Here is a 25,218-nt window from a genome sequence, read left to right on the forward strand (position 1 = left end):
CTGGCGGGGGGAGAAGCCTGCTCCTTCCCGTCGCCAGCCCCGCAAACTCGGGGGACAGCGGGAGAGGCGCAGCGCGCCATCCCACTGTCCCCCGACTTGGCTGGAAGGCTGGCGGGGGGAGAAGCCTGCTCCTTCCCGTCGCCAGCCCCGCAAACTCGGGGGACAGCGGGAGAGGCGCAGCGCGCCATCCCGCTGTCCCCCGACTTGGCTGGAAGGCTGGCGGGGGGAGAAGCCTGCTCCTTCCCGTCGCCAGCCCCGCAAACTCGGGGGACAGCGGGAGAGGCGCAGCGCGCCACCCCGCTGTCCCCCGACTTGGCTGGAAGGCTGGCGGGGGGAGAAGCCTGCTCCTCCCCATCGCCAGCCCCGCAAACTCGGGGGACAGCGGGAGAGGCGCAGCGCGCCATCCCGCTGTCCCCCGACTTGGCTGGAAGGCTGGCGGGGGGAGAAGCCTGCTCCTCCCCATCGCCAGCCCCGCAAACTCGGGGGACAGCGGGAGAGGCGCAGCGCGCCATCCCGCTGTCCCCCGACTTGGCTGGAAGGCTGGCGGGGGGAGAAGCCTGCTCCTCCCCATCGCCAGCCCTGCAAACTCGGGGGACAGCGGGAGAGGCGCAGCGCGCCATCCCGCTGTCTCCCGACATGGTTTGGAGGCTGGCGGAGGGCTTCCTCCTCCCCCAGCCCCGCAAGCTCCCAGAGCGATGCCAAAGCTGCGCGCAGCTTCGGCATGGCTCTGGGTCCCGTTCTGGGGGAGGGGGAAGCTCGGGCTTCCCCCGCCCCAGCCCCACGCCTGGCGGTGGGGGAATAAATTTTTTCCCCTTTATTCCCCCCCCCCCCGCCAATTTTTCCCGCGGCACACCAGGCAAAGTCTCGCGGCACAGTAGTGTGCCGCGGAACACCGGTTGGGAAACACTGAGCTATACAGACACAGCTTTAATTGTAACCACACTTATTCCATTCCGTAACATTACATGGGAAGTAACAAGTGTGAGCTGCAGCAAAATGCAGTGCTGCTCCTCAGGTTTCCAGCCTCCTCCCCACTCCATTGTGTTACCTAACCCCACTGCACCAATAATCAGTATTTTGTGCCCACTAAGTATGCTCAGACCTCAGATTTATTTATTTTTGCTGGGGGGTGGGGGCTCTCTCCTGTTGGTGTTTTCATACACTGCAGGAATTTTATTTTATGTTTATGGTAGTGGGATGTGCCCATTGCTGCCTGGGAATTTTTGGAAACCTAAAAATATGTTTGTTAAATGGATAGCGTAATTTGCGAGTTTGGACTTGCGATGCCACAAATCTGAAGTCATGCCAAAGTGACGTTTTGGTCTGCCTTGATTCAAAATGGTGCTTGGCACCCAAAGGGCAATAAAGTCTGCCAGCTCCACCTTGGGAAGCCTTGTGCCAAGTCTGGTGATAGTATCTTGAGAGGCGGCTGAACTTAAGCCCCAAAATGGGCAGAGTCAGGATAAAGTCACGTTTTGCTCTACCATCTTGATTCAAAATGGCAGCCAGCATCCAAATGTTGACTGAAGCTGCTGCTCCCATACGGTGAATACTCATGTCATGTTTGGTGATGATTATCTCAACAGGTGTCCGTACCTACATAGAACAAACAGACAAACCACTTTCCAAAATATATAGATTTAACATATGTTAGTGTATGTTATTGTAGTCTTACAACTCCTACAAACATTAGGGTTTTCCCAAGCCTTATATTTCCTACCTGTGTATGGATGATGCCATTAGGCAGATACTCATATAATGAGTTTATTATTAGTATATATGATTAAATTATTAGGATTGCAACCTTAGCTTCAGTTCATAATCTACAGAATAAGGATAATGTAGCCTTGCCTCACAGGGTTGTGAGGAATTCTAGAATTGTAGGGTTTGAAAGGATCCCAAGTGTAATCTAGTCTAAAATCCTGCAATGTAAGAAACTTTCCTATGGAAGAACAAGACAATCAAAATATAAAAATCTTCAAAAGTACTTTATTGAGACATTCAGCTATGTCTGTCAGTCTACATCCAAATTCACTACTAAAAAATAAAGTAATGTCACATTTCACATTAGGAACAACAACTCTCGAGAAAAACAAAAAATTGAGCCAAGCCTAGTGTATAAATAAGTGACTAGTTCCTTTTCATATCAAAATTCACATAAAAAATTGCCAGCTCCCATCCCTCCCACATCCCTAGTTCTACCTGAAAGCCATGATGAATGTAAAAATTTAAATACACACACATTTTTGTCAAAGAAGGGGGAAGGGGAAGAAAAAGGTGCAAATCCTATTAACAGCTTTAGGAGTGGCATTTGCGGCGTTTGATCATACAATTGATGTACTCATTCCCAAAGGTGCAAATATTGCCAGGAGATTAATACTGCTTCAATTCATCTGCAAGAAATTATACACTACACAGAACTCAACAGCCCTTAGAGGCTTCAATCAGCACCATAAAACTCCTCCCATTTCTCTCTTGCACTCACTGCTGGAGGCGAGACAGAAAGTTCACCGGAGCTTTAATGACTTCACACAGCCCATGCTGTCCAGAAAGTTCATGAACAAAAAAGGTTTTCTAAAACATTGAAGTGTTTAAGACTCCATCATAAAAATTCAAGAGTTGCTATAGATTACATGAATGCAAATGCCCTACCCCGACATGCCCAAAGCACCACACTCGACTTGAGTGCTGCCCTGTCCCAACACAATCCTTGATTTGTTTATTGTTACTTCTGAGATCTACAGGAGTTGTGTCGCTGTTCTCGACTGAGCTCCGCTCACTGTAGAAAGACAAGGCCAAGGATATGGACTCAAACCTCTATTGCCCTTGAATTTTATTCTCCCTTTTCCATTTAAACAACACTGTCTTTTATTTTAATCTCTCTTCCTCTCTCTCCACTCACACCCCAACATCCTCACATTTGTTCCCCACCTCCCGCCGCCCAACTTTCCCTTCCAACAATACTCAGTTTTGATTTCCAGTTTCTGCCCTTTTGCAACATGGTGGCAGCTTCTAAGGTAGTTTCCAGTGGAACCCACTGGCAGCCCTGTAAACGAAGCAGCTCACAGAAAATCAGCATAGGATATCATAAATACATTTTGGCCAGCATTCTGAGAGTTAAAACTTGTTCGAGACAAATAAAGGGTTTAAGATTCCGCCTGCCAAATCAGGAGCTCCTGGAGTGCTTAATTCTTCCACCAGCGCCCGCCTGTTCAATTCTGGATGCAGCTCCCTAGATCTCGCGTTGCAACTTCTTCCAGTTCTTCAGACGGCCTTTCGGCGGCACTTTCCCCCTGGCCAGACTCACTGGAAGATGCAGTGTCCAGACTGACAGAGTCATCCTTCACATTGACAGAGTCCTGCAGGGAGCCTGATCCTTTGGCAGCTTGTCCATTGTCAATAGGTTTGCCTCCTGCCCTTTCCTGGTGCTCTACACCGGCGGGCTCAGTGGCTTGTTGCTGAACAGTGTTTTGTTCCGCTCCGGGATTTGGTTGTGGCACGGGTTCCAATCCTAGCCCCGGGGGCTGAGTGGGGTTTTTAAGTTGGCAGTGGCACAGGGGGCAGGTTTCTTGCACATAAAGCCATTTCTTAAGGCAGCCCGCATGAAAGAAATGGCCGCAAGGCGTGATGATAGCAGATTTCATGTCCTGAAAGAAAGAAGGCAGAAGGATCACACAGCGCCCAAGCAAACACGCAGAGTCCTGAAGCTACCCTAAAACTCAGCATGGACTGCTAAAAGGTAAACCACAATGACCCAACAGCCCATGTTCAGTTGTCACCCTTTATTCATACACAGAGGAAACTTGCTTTATATCTATACATTAGTAACACACGAGAACAGCAAAGCACAAAGCATAATATTTCATTCTAGGCAAGTAGGCTAAATTTTAATTACTAAGGATTTGCAGTGCAAGAACTACATAGACACAGCTGGATGAATGCCACAATTCTGTGCAGAAACAGCATGTCCCATCACCCTTTGGCTAGCATGATAAGTCACTCTCCCAACCTTTGAACAGGAAAGGGAGACAAGCAGAGGCGCCAGCTTCTCCAGACAATTGAGGGGGTCTGATGTGATGTCCTGACATCACATGTGTAGCCCACTGAATATTGAGGGGGCCCAGCCCCCTAAAAAATAATATGGGGGGCATAGTGCCTTGGCCCCCAGGAGCCAACGCCCTTGGAGACGAGGACAGTGTACTGGGCTTCTCAAGTTCTTTGAACTACAAGATTATCTCCACTCCCCTTTTCCAGTTCCAAGCTTGGAAAGGGCCTGCTGCTTTGGCGCTCTATTTCCAAGGTAATGAGGGTTCCTCAAAAGTGCAGAATGATTGCTGGAATGCCCCCAACCTCAGCTCCAAGCTTGGTGCTGGAGAAGGTCCCTGACTTCACACTGATTGTCGGGGTGCAGCATGAGGTCAGGGAGAGGGTACCATCCCTGGAAAGAGCAGCAAGTTCCTGGCACAATTTCTGGTTGGCTACCAAGACTAGCCCAAATATGCAGATGCCTGCCTGAAGCATTTTTCACTGGTAGTTCCATTGAACCTGGATCCTTATATATGCAGTACATGTGCTCTACTAGTAACCTGTGGCTTGGATTTGATGCTCCTAAACTGTAGCTAGGAAAGTACAAGAAGCTTTGTATTCCAAGAGCCATCAATATAACCACTTCATTCAGATCCAACATGCACTCTTAGGAAGAAAAGACAGTTTTTGGGGAGTTTAAAGCACAAATGTGGAAGTGTTGCTTCCAGGTTTATTTTAACTTCATTATTAATCTGAAGAAGTGTGCATCAGATTAATCTGATTAATCTGTGCATCAGATTAATCTGATTAATCTGAAGAAGTGTGCATGCACACGAAAGCTCATACCAAGAACTAACTTAGTTGGTCTTTAAGGTGCTACTGGAAGGAATTTTTCATTATTAATGCTCACTTAAAAGGCTAGATCTAATTTAGATAACTGGCCTTTTAATTTCTGCCCAACTGGTTCTTCAGGGATGCAGTGAACAGGCCTCAGAGATTAAATTGTTCTTGCAGGGGTTTGGAGAAACTAGTTGAGACTGTGTGCGAAGGAACCCAACAGCCTACCTGCATCTCTGGGTGGCTACAAACATTGGCTGCAAAGCAAGTTGCCATTGCAAGCTTATCAGCATACACATCACACAATTTATTTCGGGCACAATTGTCAAAGTGAGATCCTTTATAAAGCAGTTACATTTGTTTCAAAAGATGAATTAAAATGTGAAGCTTTTGTTTATTTAAAAAGCTATGTTTGATGCATATTACAAAATTACAGGCATCATCTGCCTTTGACCACTTTTTTGTTTCGTTTTTAATTGCGACTGGTGAAGAGACTGGCCCAGCTCAAACACTTAACTGGGCTGGGGCTACAATTTGCATGGGGGAAGTAGTGCCTAACAAAATGTGTGATGTGGATATACTATTTGAAGTCTTGGAAATATAATGACCTAATCTACACCATCTATTACTCTTCTGAAGGGAAGAATCATACAAGTCAGGTCATTGTGCAGACAGGCTGGCAAATCATAGAATTATAGAACAGGAAGGGACCCTGAGGGTCATCTAGACCAACCCCCTGCAATGCAGGAATCATAGTGAAGGGGCAGCCTTGCTCCCACTCCTCCATTGCACAGGTGGAAGTGCTAGCCCTGCAGGACAATTGCACTGTAATTTTATGTTGTGAACTGCCCTAAGATCTATGGATGAAGGGCGGAATACAAATTTAAACAGCAACAACAATAGTAACAGTAGTAACAGTAGTACTAGTAGTAATAAATTCCCCAGTTCAATTAATTTCTAACCCAATTCAAAGGCATAAACTTCAGCTCTTCCAATAAAATACCATAAGGAGGCAGAACAATATCCACAAAAGTCCCATTTCAGAAGAACTACACACCTGATAGCAGATGGCACAGATATCATTGTGTTGTTCCAACTGGTCTTTGGTAGCAGTGGGCAGTGATTTGATCTTATTCACAGCATCCCTGCGGAGAAGAAAACTCTTCCATCCCAATTGAGCACGAAGCCACACATTGTAATAGGAATGAATGAAGATGATCATCGAGCCCATCACAGTCCATTCTCCAAAGATGGTTTCCGACACACCATAGGCAACGACACAGAGAGCCACTAGGAACTCCAGCAGTCGATAGGTGCCATTCACATAGTAAATGACATCATCCATGTTTTCTACCGGCTCTCTCCTGAACTCCTCAACCATAAACAAGACATAAATGAAGAGTGTTCCAAGCACCTGGAGCAAGAAAAAATGACACTGATTTAAAAAGGGGACTGAGTCACAAAGCTAGAACTTCTCAATATTATGTTTGCATGGGTGAAGAATATAGATACCTAATCTAACAATGCACTTGCATAATGATAAATATATAATTGATATATTTAACAAGACAAACTCAAGGCTTAATTTTTTTATTAAAAAAAGTGGAACAATATATTTTAATGATTTATATATTTTAAGTGGAAGTCTGAATTTCAATGTTAAGAGTTTCAGCACAAATACATTATGGCATGATCAGGATAGCTTAAGTTACATGTAATATCGCTAGATACATTCCAGCCATTAAGTAGTTTTAAGGCTCACTGATTTCAGCAGGAGAGATTTGAGCACACGGTCAACTCTGCTGTTAAAAATCAATGGAAAGTGCTCTGCTTTAGCTGGGTTGTGTCTAACTGTTTGACATAGATGGTTTATGTTTAAACTTCCTTAGTAATGGAAGTTTTCTAAATTGGTATATCTGTCATGCAACCCATTACAATCTGTAAATACAAATGCCCTGTACTTGGGCCTGCAACACAGACCAAGCTTGATGGAAAAGACATATTCTTTCAGTCTGTATTCCCAACAACAACCTGGTTAACACCTTGCATTCTGCTTTCCAGCTCTGGTTTTCTAATCCTTTCCCAGCTTGTTCCACACAAGGCCTTGCTGCCAGGTACGAACTAAAAAATAATTAACAGCATACAGGAGGCCATTTTACCTTACCTGGAGGGAGGTGAGAATGCTGCTGGAAATGATGATCAGTAACCAGAAGTCCATGTGGAAAAACTGACAGATCATGTAGGCCATGTAAGCTGGAAAGACCAGCAAGAACAAGCACAGGCTCACAGCGCGAAAATGCTTCCAAAGGCTCCTGTAAAAAGAAACACATTTTTAAAATTAATAAGGGCCCTGGCTTTAGTCTTCAGTGACTTGCTGAGTAGCATCACAATCCCCACAGAAGAAACCCAGTGTTAAGCATCCAGTGGATAGCCAATGAAGCTGAATGTTCGAAAATTCAAGACAAGTAGTAAAAGAAAGCACTTCTTCATGCAATGTGAAGTTAAAAATTGTGGAATTTGCTCCGGCAGGAGGCAAGGATGGCCCCCAACATGGACGGCTTTAAAAGAGGATTAAGCAAATTCATTGGGGAGAAGGCTATCGGTGACTACTAGCCACAATGGCTACGTGCTACCCTCATAGTCGGAGACAACATGGCTCTGAATACTAAGAACTGCAGGTGGGCAGAGTGTTGCTGCACGCATGTCCAGATGGCAGACTTCATAGGGAATCTGGGTAGCCTCTATGAGAGCAGGATGCTGGACTAGAAGGGCCACTGGCCTCATCCAGCAGGCACATTTTACGTTCTTATGTAACAACCTACTTAACTTTTGAACATGATTGTTTCAGCAGATGGGGGGAAAGCACTCAGTTAGCTTTATAAAAGTAGCATTATTTAGTGCCATGTTGCTTCTCTCATTCGTGACCTATTTCAATGGAGGAAGACTGCATGCCCCGCCCTCCGAAGGGGTTATCTCTCTGTAACAGTACATAAGCATAAAGTGGACACACAGATATATCGCTGTCTCCTGGGGGGAGGAAAGGAACCCACAACTCCAAGCTACAGAAGTGTCTGTGCAGAGAGGACTTGCATATTCCTGTATCTTTTATTCATGAAAATACCAAGGCGCAACATCTGGATCTTAAAATTTAAGGACACCACCCATAGCCATTTCTAGATCTTCTTTCCCCAGCCTAGTTTGTACCTAGCAGAGCTGAGTTACAGCCTGCTGCCAGCAGAGCCAATTTATAGGAGCCAGCTATGCATTCCGCAGCTCTGATATTCCCTTTTCCCTCAGCTAATAAATTTAGCATTTAACATGCTCCAACAACCTGTGCTGGCCACAAGTAACCTCTAAGCAAAACAAACAGACACAGTGGATATAAATAAGCCTTCTCTTATTTACCACGCTTTCAGGCTACACAGAAGAGAGGAAGACAAAGCTACAGGGAACGGTGGCAAGGTACAAAAAGCCATAGCTTCTAACCAGGACATTTTTTAAAAAAAACCCTTCAAATATTATGCATTAGGTCACAGGTAAGATGCAACACTAAAGCAATTTTAGTCCCAAATTCTAGCTGTTCTAGTAAATCAATTTCAGGTTTCCAACACTTACACATTCAAGGTTTTCTCTTCCTACTCCTTTGATTTATGGTCCTCAGTTGCTGTGCTCACTTTCTGCTATGTATTCATTCGGTTGCTATTGGTCGACTTGGTTCCATACTCCAAATCCCACCCTTTGCACCTCCTGCCATGCTGCTCCTTTTCAGTGCTAACTCAATATACTATTCAAAACTTCTACATAAGAACATACACACAAAAAATAAACTTAGGCAGACATTTAGCAGAAGAGCTGTTAATCCTCATGGCGCTATTTTAGTACTTTATATCTGCATTAAAATACGGTGACTACTAAGACTGAGAACTACTCCCATACATTATAAATAGCACCAGAGAGAGCAGAGAGGACTGAACAGGGAGGACCTGCATCCCACTTCTTTTCAGCTGCTAAGGATCTAAGCCTTCCTTCCAGACACACAGGGCTGGTTCAAATGAAACAGAGACTAAGATTTCAATGAGCCTTGGGATCAGCTGCTCCCTTCTCCCTTGCATTGTGCAGTGGTTTGCTCCTGTAATCCCAAGTTTGAGGCAAACCTCTGCTTGCTGTTTTGCCCACACTGACAAACTATGATTTGTGCATGCTCTGCTAACCAGGATCGTAAGCCCCATAGTTGATCAGTTCAAAGGAAATGGCAAGCAGGAGTTTGCCTCAACCAGCAAAGCAATCATCATGCATGAAGGAAGGAAGGAGTAAGTGAGCCTGATGACCCTTGAATGCTCATTCTCATATTTTGAAGCCATAGTTTGGTGCCTAAACTAACAAGCCCATAGTCCAAAATCCCACATATATACTAGATTTGCAAAGCAAGAATCAATAGACACCACTAGAAAATGCATGGCTTACTTGTCTCTTGAAGCTCCCAGAGCTAAGACAATGGGATCTGCTATCTCAAGCATGGACTGCAGGATGGACGCAACCACAATGAAGAGAATAATACTGAGCAGGAAGGCCCGGTGAACAACTTGCAGCTCAATCAAGCCAGTCTGCACAGCCAGAATCAAAAGTGTGACTCCTTCCGTCATCCCTCTTCATCACATAAAAGGGAAAAAACGGGGGAGGGAAACAAGAATAACATTTGTAGTATTAATGAACTTGGCTCAATTTCAGAATTGTACAACGTAACATAGAACTATGTTGTGGGTTTTTGTTGCCTTTTTCATCTGATCCTTTTTCGAGACATTGGCTGTCAGCTGCAAATCCCCAATACAGTGCATTGGTCTTGGAATTCAAATCTCTGTTCACTTGACAGACTTAGGCAAGTCACCATCCATAAAATGGCTGGTGTGAGGTATGTGTGTGGTGGGCCCATGGGAGAGCCTTCTCTGTGATGGCCCCCAAACTGTAGAACTCCCTATCAGGAGAGGTGTGTCAGGCACCATCTTCTCTACAACTTAAGGCAGTCACTTTTCTTTTGGCCTTTGATAGCTAAACTATTTAGTTGATACGTATAATATTATTCATTTATCTAATTTATGAATCGCTTCCCATAAAACATCCTGAAATGATTTAACACTAAGAACTTCAACAATAAAAATGCATATAAATACAATTGCATGTCTGATAGGGTTACAGAGAATCCTCTTGTATTTCGGGGCAGGGTTGTTTTTAATCTTTCTTGGTGCCTTGTATTTTTCTTCTAGATGTAACCTACCCTGAGACCTTACAGTGAAGGGCAGATGACAAATTTAATCACTAGCAATTAATATAAATTAATAATGATCACATGGGCCCTACATTACAGAGCTGTGAGACTTAATACAACTGCACATATCCTGTAAAATACAATATTGGCACCAGAGAATGTTTTTCGACATCTTGTCTTCACCTGAAATGATCCTGGATCACTTCTGATCTCTTTGATTCTTGGCTCATTTTTGAGTACAATATATATGCTTACGTAACAATGTAAGATTTCAGCATTCTAGAAATTTTGCACCACTAATGTTTATAAATTCCTATTTTTATGCCAAGCCATTGTTGGGAGAAAGGAAGCTATTTTCAGCTGTCTCTCCTTGTAATTTAAACAGGCTTTCAGGATGCAACAAAATTACTTTGGTTGGCACACAGAAGAGAAAGGAAGGAAACTGTGGTATGAAGGGAGGGAGGAGAACATAGGTTATTACGTATCACAAAATGATATCACAATGTGCCTGGTGCTTTTGAGAGCTAAGGAACACCAGATGCAACTCTGAGAAGCCTACAATCTAAAACCGGGGACATGAGAGCCAAGGGCAACCGACTAGGGCTACTCATCAAGATGGTGAGCAAATGCAAGTGTACATTCATTAAAACATCACAAGGAAACTGCAGGATGAAGTAAGAAGAATTGTTGAAAGCGGGATGGGAAACCTGTGGCCCTCCAGATGTTGCTGGAGTGCAATTTACACCAGCTCTGGCCAATGGTTGTTAGCTGAAGTTGACGTGCCACAAGTCCTACACCCCTGTGTTAAAACAAAGCTCTGGGGGAGGAGCTTGAAGAGGATTTTTCCCCCTTTCGGATTGGGGTGTTCTGGCAGGGAGCAAAAAATATAAAAGGCAAAAGTGAGGCAAACTGATAATGCAATAAAAGCTTAGGAGAAATATTACCATCAGATGTGCAAAAGAACTTTTAAAGCTCTCTGCTTTGCTTACTGGGCTCTGGGAAGTGCCTGTGTGAGCTATGGAGGCTCTTGTGAGATCTCCAATGGTCCCCTGCTCTTCTGGCCCAATTCAGCCAAGCATATAAAGCTGTGATCGTGTATGTAAAACTTGAGCAAGTTGCAATCCTCTTAGGGGGAAAGGTACAAGATAGCCTATATTTCAGTGTCAAATCTAATAACAGTTGGACCTGAGCAATATAGTAAGCTATTTTTGTGGCGAGCGGGATTTAGAAAGATTACACTATGCTGTGCTCAGCCTAACTAAACACAGCCTGAGTTGTCAAAGGTTTAAGCATCCTCTGCTGTGCACTTACCTGTTCATAGCTGGGTCATTCATGAATGCTCGGTAGCCTTGCAGGTAAAACTTGCAGAGGGTTAGAACTCCAAGTGCCACGAAGGAGACTGTAAACACCAAACCCAGGAGGGAATAGGGAGTGCTGCAGCATTCTGCAATACTAGGAGGGAGAAAATACAGCTGAATTAGATCTTTGTGCATAGATACACAGAGTGGTCCCTGATGTGGCTAAAACAGACACAAGGAGAACAACAGAGTAAGAAGAGGAGGGGAATGGAGACAGGGGTAAGCAGGGGAATATCAATATGAATCAGTCCATTGCCATATTCTATAAATACTAATGCTGAAGCTACACATCTAGCATAGCAGTGAAATCCTAAAGCATTTCTACTCAGAATGGGTCTTAAATGTACACATGTATCAGGCAGCAATATTCAACTATTGGTGATATTACTGGAGATGTGTATTACAAGATAGTACCATTGAGGCAGGGGGTCCAGTCCGCTTATATTTTGATAACAAGTCGTTCATTGACGAATAGAAATGAATACTTTTAGTTTGCTCATTGATGTTTCAATCCAAAAGAGTCCAGTTAGATGCAAGGTTATACCAATGCATTTATACATCAATTCCCATTTAGCCAAATATTAGACACAAGAAACCAATTGTGGTGGGGCACCAACATTGAAGGGTACATATACAAGGTTTCCATTAGTAGTCGACAAGGTATTTTCTCTACACGATTTCCAGTGTCAGTCTGCAGTAGCCCAAGGATGTCTGCACAATACAAGCCTAATATGATTGTAAAATTAGAAATTAAGTTGCTGCATGGGTCCATTCTGATGTGTTACTCTGCAATCCCGTTAAACCGTTTATAGTTATTTCTGGTTATCAATGAAACCCAACTTCTTCTTCTTCCTGGAACATGCAAGACTGCAAAAGGCCCCGAGAGACAAAGGCTACAATGACTCCACAAAGCACAGTGCAACAGATCCTTTCCTTGGGGTAGAGTGCCAACCACTTTTGATCATTTTTGGCTGCTAAACCTGCCGAAGAAGCCTTCTCTTAGATTTCTTCCTGGAAACCATTTACTGGGGGGTGGGGCAAGGAAGTTTAGCAGAAACAAGAACTCCCAATTTCTGTAATTCTTCTTTTAAAAAATAAGGTGGGAAGGATTGCAGGCATATGCAGGTACGTGCAAACGCTCTGTGGTGCAGGTTTCGTTGCTTGTGAGGTGAGCCCTGTCACATGTGTAGAAACTTCTATGATGGTTTATATGCCAACAGGTGCATACAGCTTTTGCACCCTGGTGCCCTCCAAATGTTTTAGAGTATAACGTTCTAGCCTGCCATGCTGCTTTACACAGCACAGATTAGCAACATCCCGCTACAGATTTTTTGTTAATTACCTGGTTAGAAAAAGAAAGAGTAGCCTCTCCCTAGAGGCAGGTTGATCCCGTGTGCTGAAGTAGGAGTAAATCTGAAGAGCAAACAGTACCAGCCAGAAGACCATGAAGAGGACAGGGACCACCAGCTGGTTCCACAGGGACATCCCCAGGGCCAGGAGGCCATACACTTCAACCACCTGGACAAGTTAAAAGAAGAGAAAAAATTTAATGATTTCCGTTGCCTCCCTAAAATCTAAATATCAGAAGGAGAAAATGGGGATCACTGGATGTAAATAATGAGTGACGGCACAGTTATTCACATTTACTGTCACAACCAAACCGACACTCTGCCAACTATTTTTGCCACATTCCTGTTGACAAATCACAGGTGTCAAATCTGAGCCACCACTTTTACCTTTTAAAAAAGAAGAAGAAAGAAAATCATTTTTCAGTTGCAATCTATGGTTCCTAAACTAGCATGTGGCATTCATTTTGATAATTAAGGCACATCTTTGTGTCTTGGCACTTTACTGAGGAGATGAGGATGATGATAAACGGCCTCGGTCCTGTATACCTGAAGGAGCATCTCCACCCCCATCGTTCAGCCTGGACACTGAGATCCAGCGCCGAGGGCCTTCTAGCGGTTCCCTCATTGCGAGAAGTGAGGTTACAGGGAACCAGACAAAGGGCCTTCTCGGTAGTGGCGCCCGCTCTGTGGAACGCCCTCCCATCAGGTGTCAAGGAAATAAGCAGCTATCCTATAGCTATCCTGTTTTTAAAAGACATCTGAAGGCAGCCCTGTTTAGGTAAGTTTTTAATATTTAATGCTGTATTGTTTTTAACATTCGATTGGGAGCTGCCCAGAGTGGCTGGGGAAACTCAGCCAGATGGGCAGGGTATAAATAATAATAATTAATAATAATCATAATAATAATAATACACTCAGTTCTGCATCAATGGAAGGCTTTGAATATGATCATGCTCTAAGAGTAGGACCAGTAGTGGTTGGGTGTGTGGAACAATATGGGATGGGAAAGCAATTATGGCAAGATCAAAATGCTTTTTGAGATGACTAAGTAAAACGGAGGCAAGAAGCTCTGCACAAAACTTCTGTGCTTGAAGTTCAGCTATGGCAATGTGCACAACAGTCTGCTTGGCTTTTTTGAAAGTTCAGCTGTTGCACTTATTTATGGTTAAGAACTACTTTACGGATAACAATGGAAGTTCCAGAATATCAAAATGCAGCTTCTCAATGGCCGTTCTTAAATTTTGTACTCTTTAGCCACTGCTGAGCAGCAAACATGTACTTCGCTGATTCAACTGTTACTTCTGCAATGGAAGCTTTTGCCAAGGTGACTATGCTTGCTGAGGTTGGTGGGAGCTGGAGTCCCAACAACATAAGGAGGACCCCACACTGGCTACCCCTGATATGGCATTTTCAACTTTCAACAAGGTGTTTCCCTAATGGGGGGATAGATGAGGATGCACTGCCATGAGCCACTGGAAACAACAGAGTTAAGTTCACTAGGCAGAATGCCCAGAAACTCTAATTGCAGCTGGAGGTGAGGGCAGGATATGCAACCAGTTTTGACTATACTCTTCACCCATGTGCTTTCAAGAACTGTAGGGCTCTGGAGATATGGCTGCAAATCAGTATTTCTGTGTGTGTTTTAAATCCTCCTCCTGCATTTCCCCTGCCTCTTCTGGCATTAAAAAAAACTATTGATAACAATGTCACCTCCAAGTCTCAGAAGGAGACATATGAGCAAAATATTGATTTACACTGAATTAATTCAAGCTGAGAAAAGGCAACCAATCAGATCAGTGAGAGCAACTGGAATACAAAGTAAGCAAAATACAGTTAAACCAACTCTGGGCAAGATTAAACAAGACGAGTTCTAGCCTGGAATATGTATTAGACAGACAGACAGACAGACAGACAGACAGACAGACAGACAGACAGACAAACGTTTGCTGGATGAGTTCATTGGATCTTTTTTTTACTTGTAAGCATAAAGCCTCAGTTTTTTGTTTTGAGCAATATATATTTTCCCTGTTTCAGAACAAATATAATTCTGATTACAGCATGTTATTTTGTAGAAGTTGTCATGCCCTAACCCTAAATTACACTATATTGGAATCTTAACACAAAGCCAATTCAGAGCTATAATTATGCTCTGATTGCAGGCAGTTTGTCTGAGATGCAATTTGGGGGGAAATTAACTTAGTGACAATTCTGTCTTCTTGTAAACAGCACTCCATTCTCTCTAGCTTACATTACACACAGTTATTCTTAACCACAGGCTTTTATTTATTTATTAGCATCTCTATGATCCAAACAGAAGGTAGTAAGTATCTTCCAGATTGTTTAGATATTCTCAACAAGTAAATGTCAAGATTTGCACAGGGAATTAACAAAACAGTGGTATGAGTTCTGTTTGTCAACGACAAACACCTTTCTGCAAATGTTGAGAGTGTGTGGCAATGTACTTACCAGGCATTAAGATTTTCTGCACAAGTTGCATTAGAAAGCCAGCTTATTTTTAATGCCTTCAAATGAATAAGAACTAAGGCAATCTAAACTATTTACATACAAGTACTTTTTTAAAAAAATAAGTTGCATTTGGTTTATATTTTTATTATCTCTTTTTCAGTGATCCACCTTGAATAAACTTTCAAATAAGGTATATCCATCTAAACTATTTGACAGGACTGTTGTGAGGATAAAAGTGAGGTTTCTCTTTCATTCAGCTTGCCCCCAGTTTCCAGCAGATGTTGTGGGGCCACAGCCAATTACATCATGGGTGCCACAGGCAGAAGTACTGAAGTTCCCTCCACTAACATGTCTGCCACATGATAACAGCAAATGTAAATTTAAATGTAAAATTAAGTGATGCCATCACCGCACCCTCCAGTGCCAGTGGTTCTTGCATTTAATGTTTCATTAATCAATATTAATTATCCGTCAGCTATTTGGCACTGACTGTAGATCACAAAGCAAGACTAAATTGATTTGATTTATTATATTTCAATGCTGCTTTTCATTCAAACGAATCCCAAAGCAGCTTGCAAACAGTAAGATTGTCACCTGGGAGAGCCCTAATTTCCCCAGCCCATTTCCCCTCCTTTCCATCACTGCACAGATGAATGTACACACAGATCAGATAGCAAGTTCTCTGTTAAAGAGAGAACCGTACCATCGTGTTAATTAACAAGCTGATGGTTATTTATATACATCTTCAATTCTACAGCTGCATTTGAGATTGCAGCAGTGTAATTAGCTATTTCAGTGTTTCATTAACTTCACGGATACATAGTATTTTTGGGTCGAGGGAATTCATTCCTCATGAACACTCATACACAAGCGGAGGCAATGCTTATGAGCAGCAAGAATGGTTCATATTGGAACTACTGTCAAAATGTTTCGCATAGCAGAAAGCAATGTAGGTGGCAAGGGCGAAAGGGAGCTGTGGGCAATAGGACCTCTATTAATTCATGGGATAAGGCAAAACTGAAATAGATAGCATTTCTCCCATTCAACAATGAAACCCTCCGATGTACAGGGCTAAAAGAGACCTCTGTGTTATCGGTACCTGCGCTGCACTTTGCAGTACTCAAAAATAGCCATTTTTAGGATTGGCTCACAATTATATTCTACAAGCAACCCAGGCTTGCACCCAATACCTAAATGCTGGATATAGGTGCGTTTGTTTGTCTGCATATGTATATGCACCTACCATATTACAAAAGTATGCAAGACCGAACGATAAAACCAGTTACTTTATTTCAACATGCATACGTCTTACCTGGACAAGTTCCCTATATGCAGTCTTGGCCAGATTGTATGGTACCAGAAGATTGGATGCCAAAAAATAGAGAACTTCCAAGCCGGTGAAAATCATGGCAAATTTGTTGATGATCACAATAGTTTCCAGAGGGACCAGGCAAAGCCGTGCCAGCAGAGGGAGCATGTGAGCAGAGAAGAGCCAGATTTGTTTGGTTTTCATGACACAGGAGCAAAGGGTGCATACCACAAGCTGACCTGAAAGTGACAGAGAACACTGAATAGCGACATCCTTTCAATTTCAACAAAATCTGTATCTTATTAATGGCTCCCACCTCCCCCAGTAACCTCATTAAGCAGCGCCACAGCCTGACGCATCTTATTTTGATTAAATACATTGTCCTCATGCAACAATGATGGACTAAATCGATAGCAAAGGGAGAAGTTCACACTGGGGACTCTGCAGGGCCGGATTTAGGTTTGATGAGGCCCATAGCTACTGAAGGTAATGGGGCTCTTTATATGTCCAGATGTCCTTTGCGAACAACAAATTGTCGCTGTTTTTTGTGTTGAATATATGCTATATGATGATTTATGGACCTAATAGGTATCTAAAGCCATTTGCACATGTTTCCATGCAACCAGTCCATGCAGAATGTAGGCACCCTATATATAGAAATGAGCAAACCAGTGATATTCTAGGGAGCAGGCTAGCAGGCGGGACCCATTACTTATATGATTAGAGTAACTGCACAAACCACACAACACAAAACACTGTTGTTGTATGTAGGTTGTATTTGTTTTTTTTATCTTATATTTTGGAAATGTACATCCAGTTGTTTTTTTCCTTTGAACTTTTTTGGGGCCCCCAAGAGAATGGGGCCCTAAGCTACAGCTTGTTTAGCTTATACATAAATCCAGCACTGGGACTATGTGTGACTGCCAAATCTAAATATGTAAAAGCTGCATACGAGACATAGCTCAACTAGTCCAGCTGCTTTTTAACAGAAGGCAAAATTGTGGTTGCTGCATGTTTTGTGAAAATATGGGAGGACTGTGGCAAAAATATAAATATAAAAAAATATAGCCCTAGGCAGTATGCTTAAAGCAAGGGTAGCAAAACTTTGCCAGTCCAAGGCCCACAGTCCCTCATGGGTGAGCTCCCAGGGACCACATGGCAGTGGTGGGTGGGGTCAGAGACAAGTATGGGTGGACCAACAGATGTGATCCTTACCTTTGTACACTTGGTTATATTCAGTCAGAGGTTTCTACACACACACCACGCCAAGCAAGCAAGCAAGCAAGCAAGCAAGCAAGCAAGCAAGCGGTGCTATCACACTTCAAAAACATGCACCAGAGCACTCAAGGAAATTGTGGAGCACGACCAATGGGAAATGTGGCTTTAAAAGGGTGTGTAGCCTGGACAGGTTCCCAGGGGTCAGCTGGAGTGTCCTGGAGGGCCACATTTGGCTTCGGGGCTGAGGTTGGAAGGGCTGACTTACATATTATATTTCAGTGATATACAGTGGTACCTCTAGATGCGAACAGGATCTGTTCTGGAGCCCTGTTCGCATCTAGAAGCAAACGTAATCCGTGTCTGCGTGGGTCACATTTTGGCGCTTCTGCGCATGTGCGTGATGTCATTTTGAGCGTCTGCGCAAGTGGCGAAACCTGGAAGTAACGCACTCCGTTACTTCCGGGTTGCCACGGAGCGCAACTCGAAAGCACTCATCCCGAAGCACATTCAACCCGAGTTATGACTGTATATTTTTATATTTATACTTTACAGACTGGCTGTGTGTGCTTAACAGTGCAAACTTAAGCACGGTTACTCAGAACCAAGTTGCACCAAGGTCAACGGAGCTTACTCAGAGGTCAGGGTGCCTAGAACCGCAGTCTAAAACTTGTACTGTTTGAAAAAGCTACACAGCTTCCCTGCTGCCTATGTCATTACAACGTATGCACAGTTAATAATGAGAGGGAGGGGTGCCATTTAAATGGCTTCCACTGCAGGAATAAAACGAAAAATGTAACATATGAAGCAAGTTTCTCCACACCCAATAACTTAGCTCGGAGTAAGTGTACTTAACACTGAAATGCTGCTCAAAAGAGATTAATATGCCCAAGATGCAGCTTACTCATGACTCGTGAGGGAATACTTAGGAACTCTTGACAAGATAATGAGGCTTTCAGCTTTCATAAATGGAAGGATGCCCTCATGTCCACAGTTAAGAGTGACTGCTGCACATAACACATAGACTCGGGCTGCAATCCTGTGCCCACATACCCAGGAGTCAACCATATGGAGCTCAAGGAGAATTAGTAACACGTAGGCCTTGCATAGGATTGTGCTTTGAAAAGTGGCAGCCAGAAGCCACTTCGTCTTAGGAAGACTGCTTCCCAATCATCCAACACAGCCTAGGAGGATAGCTTTCAAACTATCAGAGGTGTGCACAAACCACAAAATTCAGTTCAAACCCACATTCTGCACATCAGAAAACAGCCCCCCCCCCCAGTCAGAAGTAGCTTTACACCTTATATGGTAAGCTTTCAAATATGCTTTTAGCAAAAGCTTGACTGTAGCATTTATTTTTGACAGTGGGATCACCCAGGTGCCACAAAACCCCTTAGGGGTTCTGTCTTTGACTCCTATCACCTCATACAGACCCCATTTCACTTCTGAGGCACCTCACCTTAGTTCTGAATTCATCCAAATCTGATGCAAACCATTTGGATACTGTGTGTGTGTGTGTGTGTGTGTGTGTGTGTGTGTGTGTGTGTGTGTGTATTCTAAAATGCAGACAGTAATATACAAGGCTACCAGCATGAGTCTGACCAAACTGCGGGAGGCAGTGGAAGACAGGAGTGCCTGGCGTGCTCTGGTCCATGGGGTCACGAAGAGTCGGACATGACTAAACGACTAAACAACAACAACAAATATACAAGCTGTTTCACAGAAGTGAAGGTAAAAGTCCCATCTATGGAGGTGCTTATTAAGATGGCTTGAACTTTCCACTGTTTCTAGCTTAGTAATCGTTGTTTTCTATTGTGGCCCAAAACACACACACGGCAACACATTATAGCTGTTACACAATAAGCCTTTTAAAGGCAGAAAATCCTTTTGTGTCAAAGCTAGTGTCATCAGTGACACAGCAACACCAAACTTCCTATACTTGTACCTCTTGTGCACATTGACTGGGCGATCCTCCCTTCTGGGAGTGGGAAAGTGTCATTCATATAATGTATCTGTTAGAACCAAAGCTACGTCCTCCAATTTCATCCACAAAAATAAGACATTTGCTGATTTCCAGACATTAATGAGGACTGGCTGAATATTAAAGCAAAGTCTTGCTTATGGCTGCAGCTAAGTGAATAGTTCAGAACTTCTGAAGTACCGTACACATATTTGGTTACTTGAAGTTGCTCCACATTCATTTATAAGAGAATACAGAACATGATTCACACAACACAGATGACAAAACGGAGCTTGAGAGTGAATAATCTAAGAGCAGGTGATCTGAGTAATAGTCTAATTAAAGCAGCATATAAAATGCCCAAAAATTTAGCGCCTTCTCGAATTCTCCTCTTGTTGCTTAACTTCGTATTATTTTCTCTTTGCAGTTTTCCAATTATAGGTACAAAAAGTGAAGGCGCATTGGAAAGCAAAGGCAATCTTTAAATTCTACAGAATTGTTGTGGTGCCCCCTAATTGGTTGATGGTATGAACAAGCCTGTATGCCAGCTGTCTTCACCCTCTCAGATACCTTCAGTCTCACCCAACCACCTTGAGACACGGCAGAGAGTTAGACAATCCTGTTTGTCAATTTAACTTTTTAATTCTATTTTGTTAGGCCCATCTCCTTTTACATAATCACTGGTGCAACTGGTACTTTCTTGTTCCAGAGGGAAATGTGGAACACACAGCACGAGCCTGCAGTCAAAATTAATTACACACATCAATATTTAAAGCAACTTCGCAACCTTCCCATATGCTAAGACACACAAGATGGGGAAGTTTTAAAATTAGCCCAGCGTTCTTGAGACAGGGCTAGCTTAGTCAATGTGGCTGGAAAGAGGGAGAGAACGAAAACAACCACACCAACAGCAGAATACTTTTGTGCACTGGCCCATTAGTGTGAATGCTGGAAAATGGGATTTTTGAGCAATTAGTTCGTCAGCTATGAAACAGAAGCCATTCATTTTGCTTGTTAAGCCCTTGCACTGAAGTATGATGCTTGGAGACTTAATCATAGCTGAGGGCTAATTTCCACTGCAGTCTGTTTATCATTACACGAATTAGAAAAATGCAGGCACAATCAGATCAAAGGGCAGCATATATTCTGATCTGAATGTCTCCCACAAGCAGCAAAGGAAATAAGCTGACACCTCAAGTTTTAGGTTAACTGAAAGTATTCTTACCATGTGGAAGTTCTGTGGGAACAACCAGGGGTGCAGAGACTGATTTGATAGCGAAGGGTGTTCTGCTTTGTGCGCTTAAGCATGCCATTAATGCAGAATGGTGGCCATAACTCAGATTCCTGACCATATCTCTCCCCACCTAATCTTCCTATTCTCTCAAGGCAGGTTCAAGATGCCTATGCATGTTGCTATTTAAGGAAAAAACAAGCTGAGAGCCATGAGTGCAGGGAGCATGTGTGCATCTATGCATAGACAGATAAGGGAAGGAAGTTCCTGCATTGCACAACAGAATAAGAAGGTTAAACTAGAGCAACTTCCTGCTCACCAGGCCCTGACCTTTAGCATCCAACCACTATAATGCAAATGACCTATAACAGGGGTTGCCACTGTGGCACCTGCAGCCACACATGCACCCACAGAGACATTTACGACTGAAATTAGGGTGGAAAGCAGGATTATGTTGCAATGCAACCAATAGAATAGGTTGTGGTGTGTGTGGTGCCCTTGTTTGCAGATGTGCTTAACAGGCCCAAATGTGGTTGGCAACACTTGCCCTATATAGTGCTGACTGTTGAGGTTGAGCTTTCGGTTAGCAGGATCTCCGAGTGGTACAGTGCACAGACTAGGCTGCTGGTAGTATTATTTACCCGTTACCACTTGCCACTCTGAGATACTTCAGGATGTGAAAACTCTTTTACAGCTTAAATTGAGTCCTGGAGGTGGGCTTAATTAAGACTGGAGGAAGCAGGTTTTTTTCTTCACTTCTAATTTATTCCGCCACCGCTCTTAGTTTCTAGAGGAGATCAAACCCCAAACATCATATAGTTGGGGGAGGAAATTAGGGTTAAGGGATGACACATGCTTTATGGCGCAAATCCTCCAGTCTAACTAGAAGGACTATGTTCAGTCCTTGTCAATATGTTTTGCAGAGGGGGGTTGTCTCCCTTTATTTTTTGTATTTCCAAACTTTCACTTCTCTGCACACCTGGGCAGTCCTCAGAAATGTCACTTAACATCAGAAATTTAGGATACCAGTCTCTCCTGGATACCTACTGAGGACGATTTCTGTCCTACAAGCTTAACTACCAGGACTTTTCACATAAAGCCCCAGGAACAACAATTTTGGGAGAAAGGCTAGGGATTCCCAAGAGGATTCTCAGCTTACCCACAAGAGGTGGTATCGAAGTAATGAATTAACCTGAATGGGTCTACTCTGACTAAAAGTTAGTTGAATACAGTCAATTGTATTTTATAACTGCTTTCCTCCCACCCTCAGTGTGAGAGGCTCAGTTTGGCTACTGGTGAAATGGAAACTGGGAAATTAAAAAAATCTGAGCCAGCAGAACTGTTGGAAGATTAAAACTAAATAGTTTGAGACTTGAAAATAAATGCCAAGAAAACAGTTTGGATCAGGAGCTTCTTTTCCAGAGTGCTCATGAAAAGAAGATGCTAACTGTAAAATGGAAACTGAATGAAAGCATATTTGTAAGGAAAGAGACAATCCTTTTCAAGATTACAAGTAGTCCCTGGTGATAGTGGTGGGACTTTTTTTTTTTAATGATCATAGAAATAAGTGGGTGTTGCGAAATTAGTTCAGAAGGGAAAGCAGCCAGCCTAGCCAGAAACAGCAGCTTTTTATTCCTGCGTTAGAACAAACACCTCTAAAGAAAGCTTTCAGGCCTCCCATCTCTGTTTTCTCAAAAACCACAACACATTCACCAGAGCAAAGAGACTGAAAAACCTGGGATTTCTTGCTGAAGGCTGCATTACTGGTAGTTTCGGTAAATGAGCTGTTTAAAAAAGTTACTGCCAAAAGACAAGCTGATTTCCTGTCAGACCAGCTGTAACATCACCATAAAGCAGAAGATGAATATCCCTTTGTAGGGCTGGAACATGCTTTGCTTAGGAAAGAAGGTCCCAATAAGTCTTCAAAAACTGGTAAAAAGCCACAAGGCCACCATGGACACAAAACGCCCAAAATCAGTCTTGAGTACAATGCTAACCTATTTTAGTCTGTAACTAAAATTAAAAAAACAACAACAATGGATCAGCATTTATTTATTTCCTTCTTAAAATTTCAGCTCTCAGTCTATTTTAATGTTGATTGTTTAGTTAGGGTGTCCTCATCTACATCACAAAAAAGTCATCTAAAAAGAGAATAAAGATTTCAAGGCCCCTGCTGCTCTTCCTTATGGTTCTTGCTCTATAAACCAGTCAAAACATGCCTTCAAATAGAGGACAATCCTCTGATAGGCCTCCGAGCAGAGGACTGTCCTCTGGAAAGACAAAAAAAAATAATTAGAATTATTGATATAGTGCAGCGTTTTTATATAGTATAGTAGGTGTGGTGTTTTGTGTTAGTGTCATTATATAGGGGATAACAGTGACACCAGTCTTCATTCCTGTCTCAAAACGGCCCCACAGTTTCTTACCAAGGGCCTGTAATATTTGAAAACAAGCAAACAGAATTCACAGAAACGTGTAGCTGCAATTCCCTGCCCTAAAGCTGGAACCTCCAAATATTACAGGCCCCTTATTGCTTAATCCACATAATCCAGATCACAGGTTGGCACAAATAGAAAACAGGACTGAACGAGCAGACCATTCCAAAGAAGACACAGAACAAGCAGTACCCAGTAACTGAAGAAAAGGAGCCAAAATTACAGCTATGGTCTGTGAAGCTACACAATCACTATTAATTTTGTTTGCTATAAATGGCAAGACACAGGCAGATAAATATGGCTGAAGAGGGTGATTTTGATTATGTGAAATGTGCTTTCATGGTACAAGAAAGAACATGGTGCCCCTCAGGAGATGTCGAATTTGAGTGTACTCACCTATTAAGGCTGTCATAAAACGATTCATGGAAAGAGGTTCTAAGTACATTGGCCCTTCATAGCCAGACTCCAGCTCACTCCTCACATAATCCCTGAGGAACACAATGAAGCATGATTAAGTCAAGTGTAAGAACGGGTGCCATTAACTGTTCATGCAAAAAGACCCTCCATTTCTTTTTCTTTTTTTGCCATGCACATTCCAGGAAATCATAGACACTTGTCCATTTCTTTAGACAAAATCTAGCAAAGATTTGTATGGATGCTCCTGAAGTACCCAAGTCTGTTATACTCCTTTATCATAGTGTATCAGTCTGAGGTCGTATAAGGCATCTTCTGGTATTCCTATCCAAGTCAGACCACTGGGCCCATCAATCTCAGTAGCTGACCAACAGCAACTCTCCAAGGTTTCAAGACTGGGGATCTTCATTGCCCTACCTGCTAGAGACTTAACCTGGTACCTTTTGCAGATGCTCTACCACTGAGCTATAGACCTTCTTTTTTACATCTGAATAGGGCCAATGTCACATGCGACCAATTGCGCAACTGGCTACTTTGCCACTATTGCGCACCATTGGGAAACAAGTGCTGTTTCCCAATATCACAGAGGGCGTGGTGAGCAAAACTCACTCAGAATTCACAGAAGAAGATTTTGTATACTGGTTGTCCTAGGTGCAAGCCATGAAAATGTCCTGTGTGAAATAGCCCTCAGTGAACCTACAACTCTTCTAATTTTAAACTAAAGCATGTATTGTGTCTTACTGTTCCTAGAAATTTCACCAGCTTTCTTTAAACTGAATACATCCTATTGGGAAGTGGGTTGCAAACATGTGACGTTTCAAACAGATAAGCAGAACAAACAAGCCTCATAAAAATGTACCAATTTCATATATTTTTTTTTAAAAAAAGAAGTTCCATATATGCATCATGTTCTTTTCCTGTTTTGGGGACAGGAACAAAAAATAATTAAAACCACTGTTGAATCTCTTCAAGGAGAGAAGCTTTCAATGGTTTACAAACACTTCTGTAATCCAATCTAAATACTAAATAATGAAAGAATTGGGGCTACAAACAAGTCACAAAAAGGCTTATACGGCCAAACTTAAGGCTGTATACAACTTAAGCCATACATTGATTAATTAAAGAGGCAGCCAGGTTGTATTTATTACGTGCTCTCATTGGCAATGCTATTTTCTGAGTTAACTTTCAACAAGTAATCATTCTCTCAAAGTGATTGATAGTGAGAGAGACATAAGTCTATTCTAAAATATATATAGGAAGTAAACGGTCACATGCTCAACTTGCAAAACCCAAGTTCAAATCCCAGCTGAGATCACTGACTATTAGATGGTCTTGGGCTACTCAGTCTCAGTTTT

At 42.8% G+C, this 25,218-nt stretch overlaps 1 protein-coding gene across 3 annotated transcripts in view; it reads right to left on the bottom strand.

Annotated features, from left to right (window-relative positions):
* Positions 1–1,969: 1,969 nt before the first annotated feature.
* Positions 1,970–25,218, bottom strand: part of RNF145 (ring finger protein 145) — a 55,477-nt gene continuing 32,228 nt past the window's right edge. For all 3 annotated transcript variants that reach the window (XM_028718381.2, XM_028718380.2, XM_028718382.2), the window contains exons 4-11: positions 23,846–23,937; positions 16,612–16,847; positions 12,827–13,002; positions 11,438–11,578; positions 9,328–9,510; positions 7,028–7,175; positions 5,921–6,277; positions 1,970–3,647 (exon numbers count right to left, since the gene is read on the bottom strand). In XM_028718381.2, the coding sequence (XP_028574214.2) occupies positions 3,213–3,647; positions 5,921–6,277; positions 7,028–7,175; positions 9,328–9,510; positions 11,438–11,578; positions 12,827–13,002; positions 16,612–16,847; positions 23,846–23,937 (1,768 nt within the window). In that variant the 3' untranslated portion in view covers positions 1,970–3,212. The remainder of the gene's footprint in view (positions 3,648–5,920; positions 6,278–7,027; positions 7,176–9,327; positions 9,511–11,437; positions 11,579–12,826; positions 13,003–16,611; positions 16,848–23,845; positions 23,938–25,218) is intronic.

The sequence above is a fragment of the Podarcis muralis genome, chromosome 2, assembly GCF_964188315.1.
Source record: "Podarcis muralis chromosome 2, rPodMur119.hap1.1, whole genome shotgun sequence".
Lineage (NCBI taxonomy): Eukaryota > Metazoa > Chordata > Lepidosauria > Squamata > Lacertidae > Podarcis > Podarcis muralis.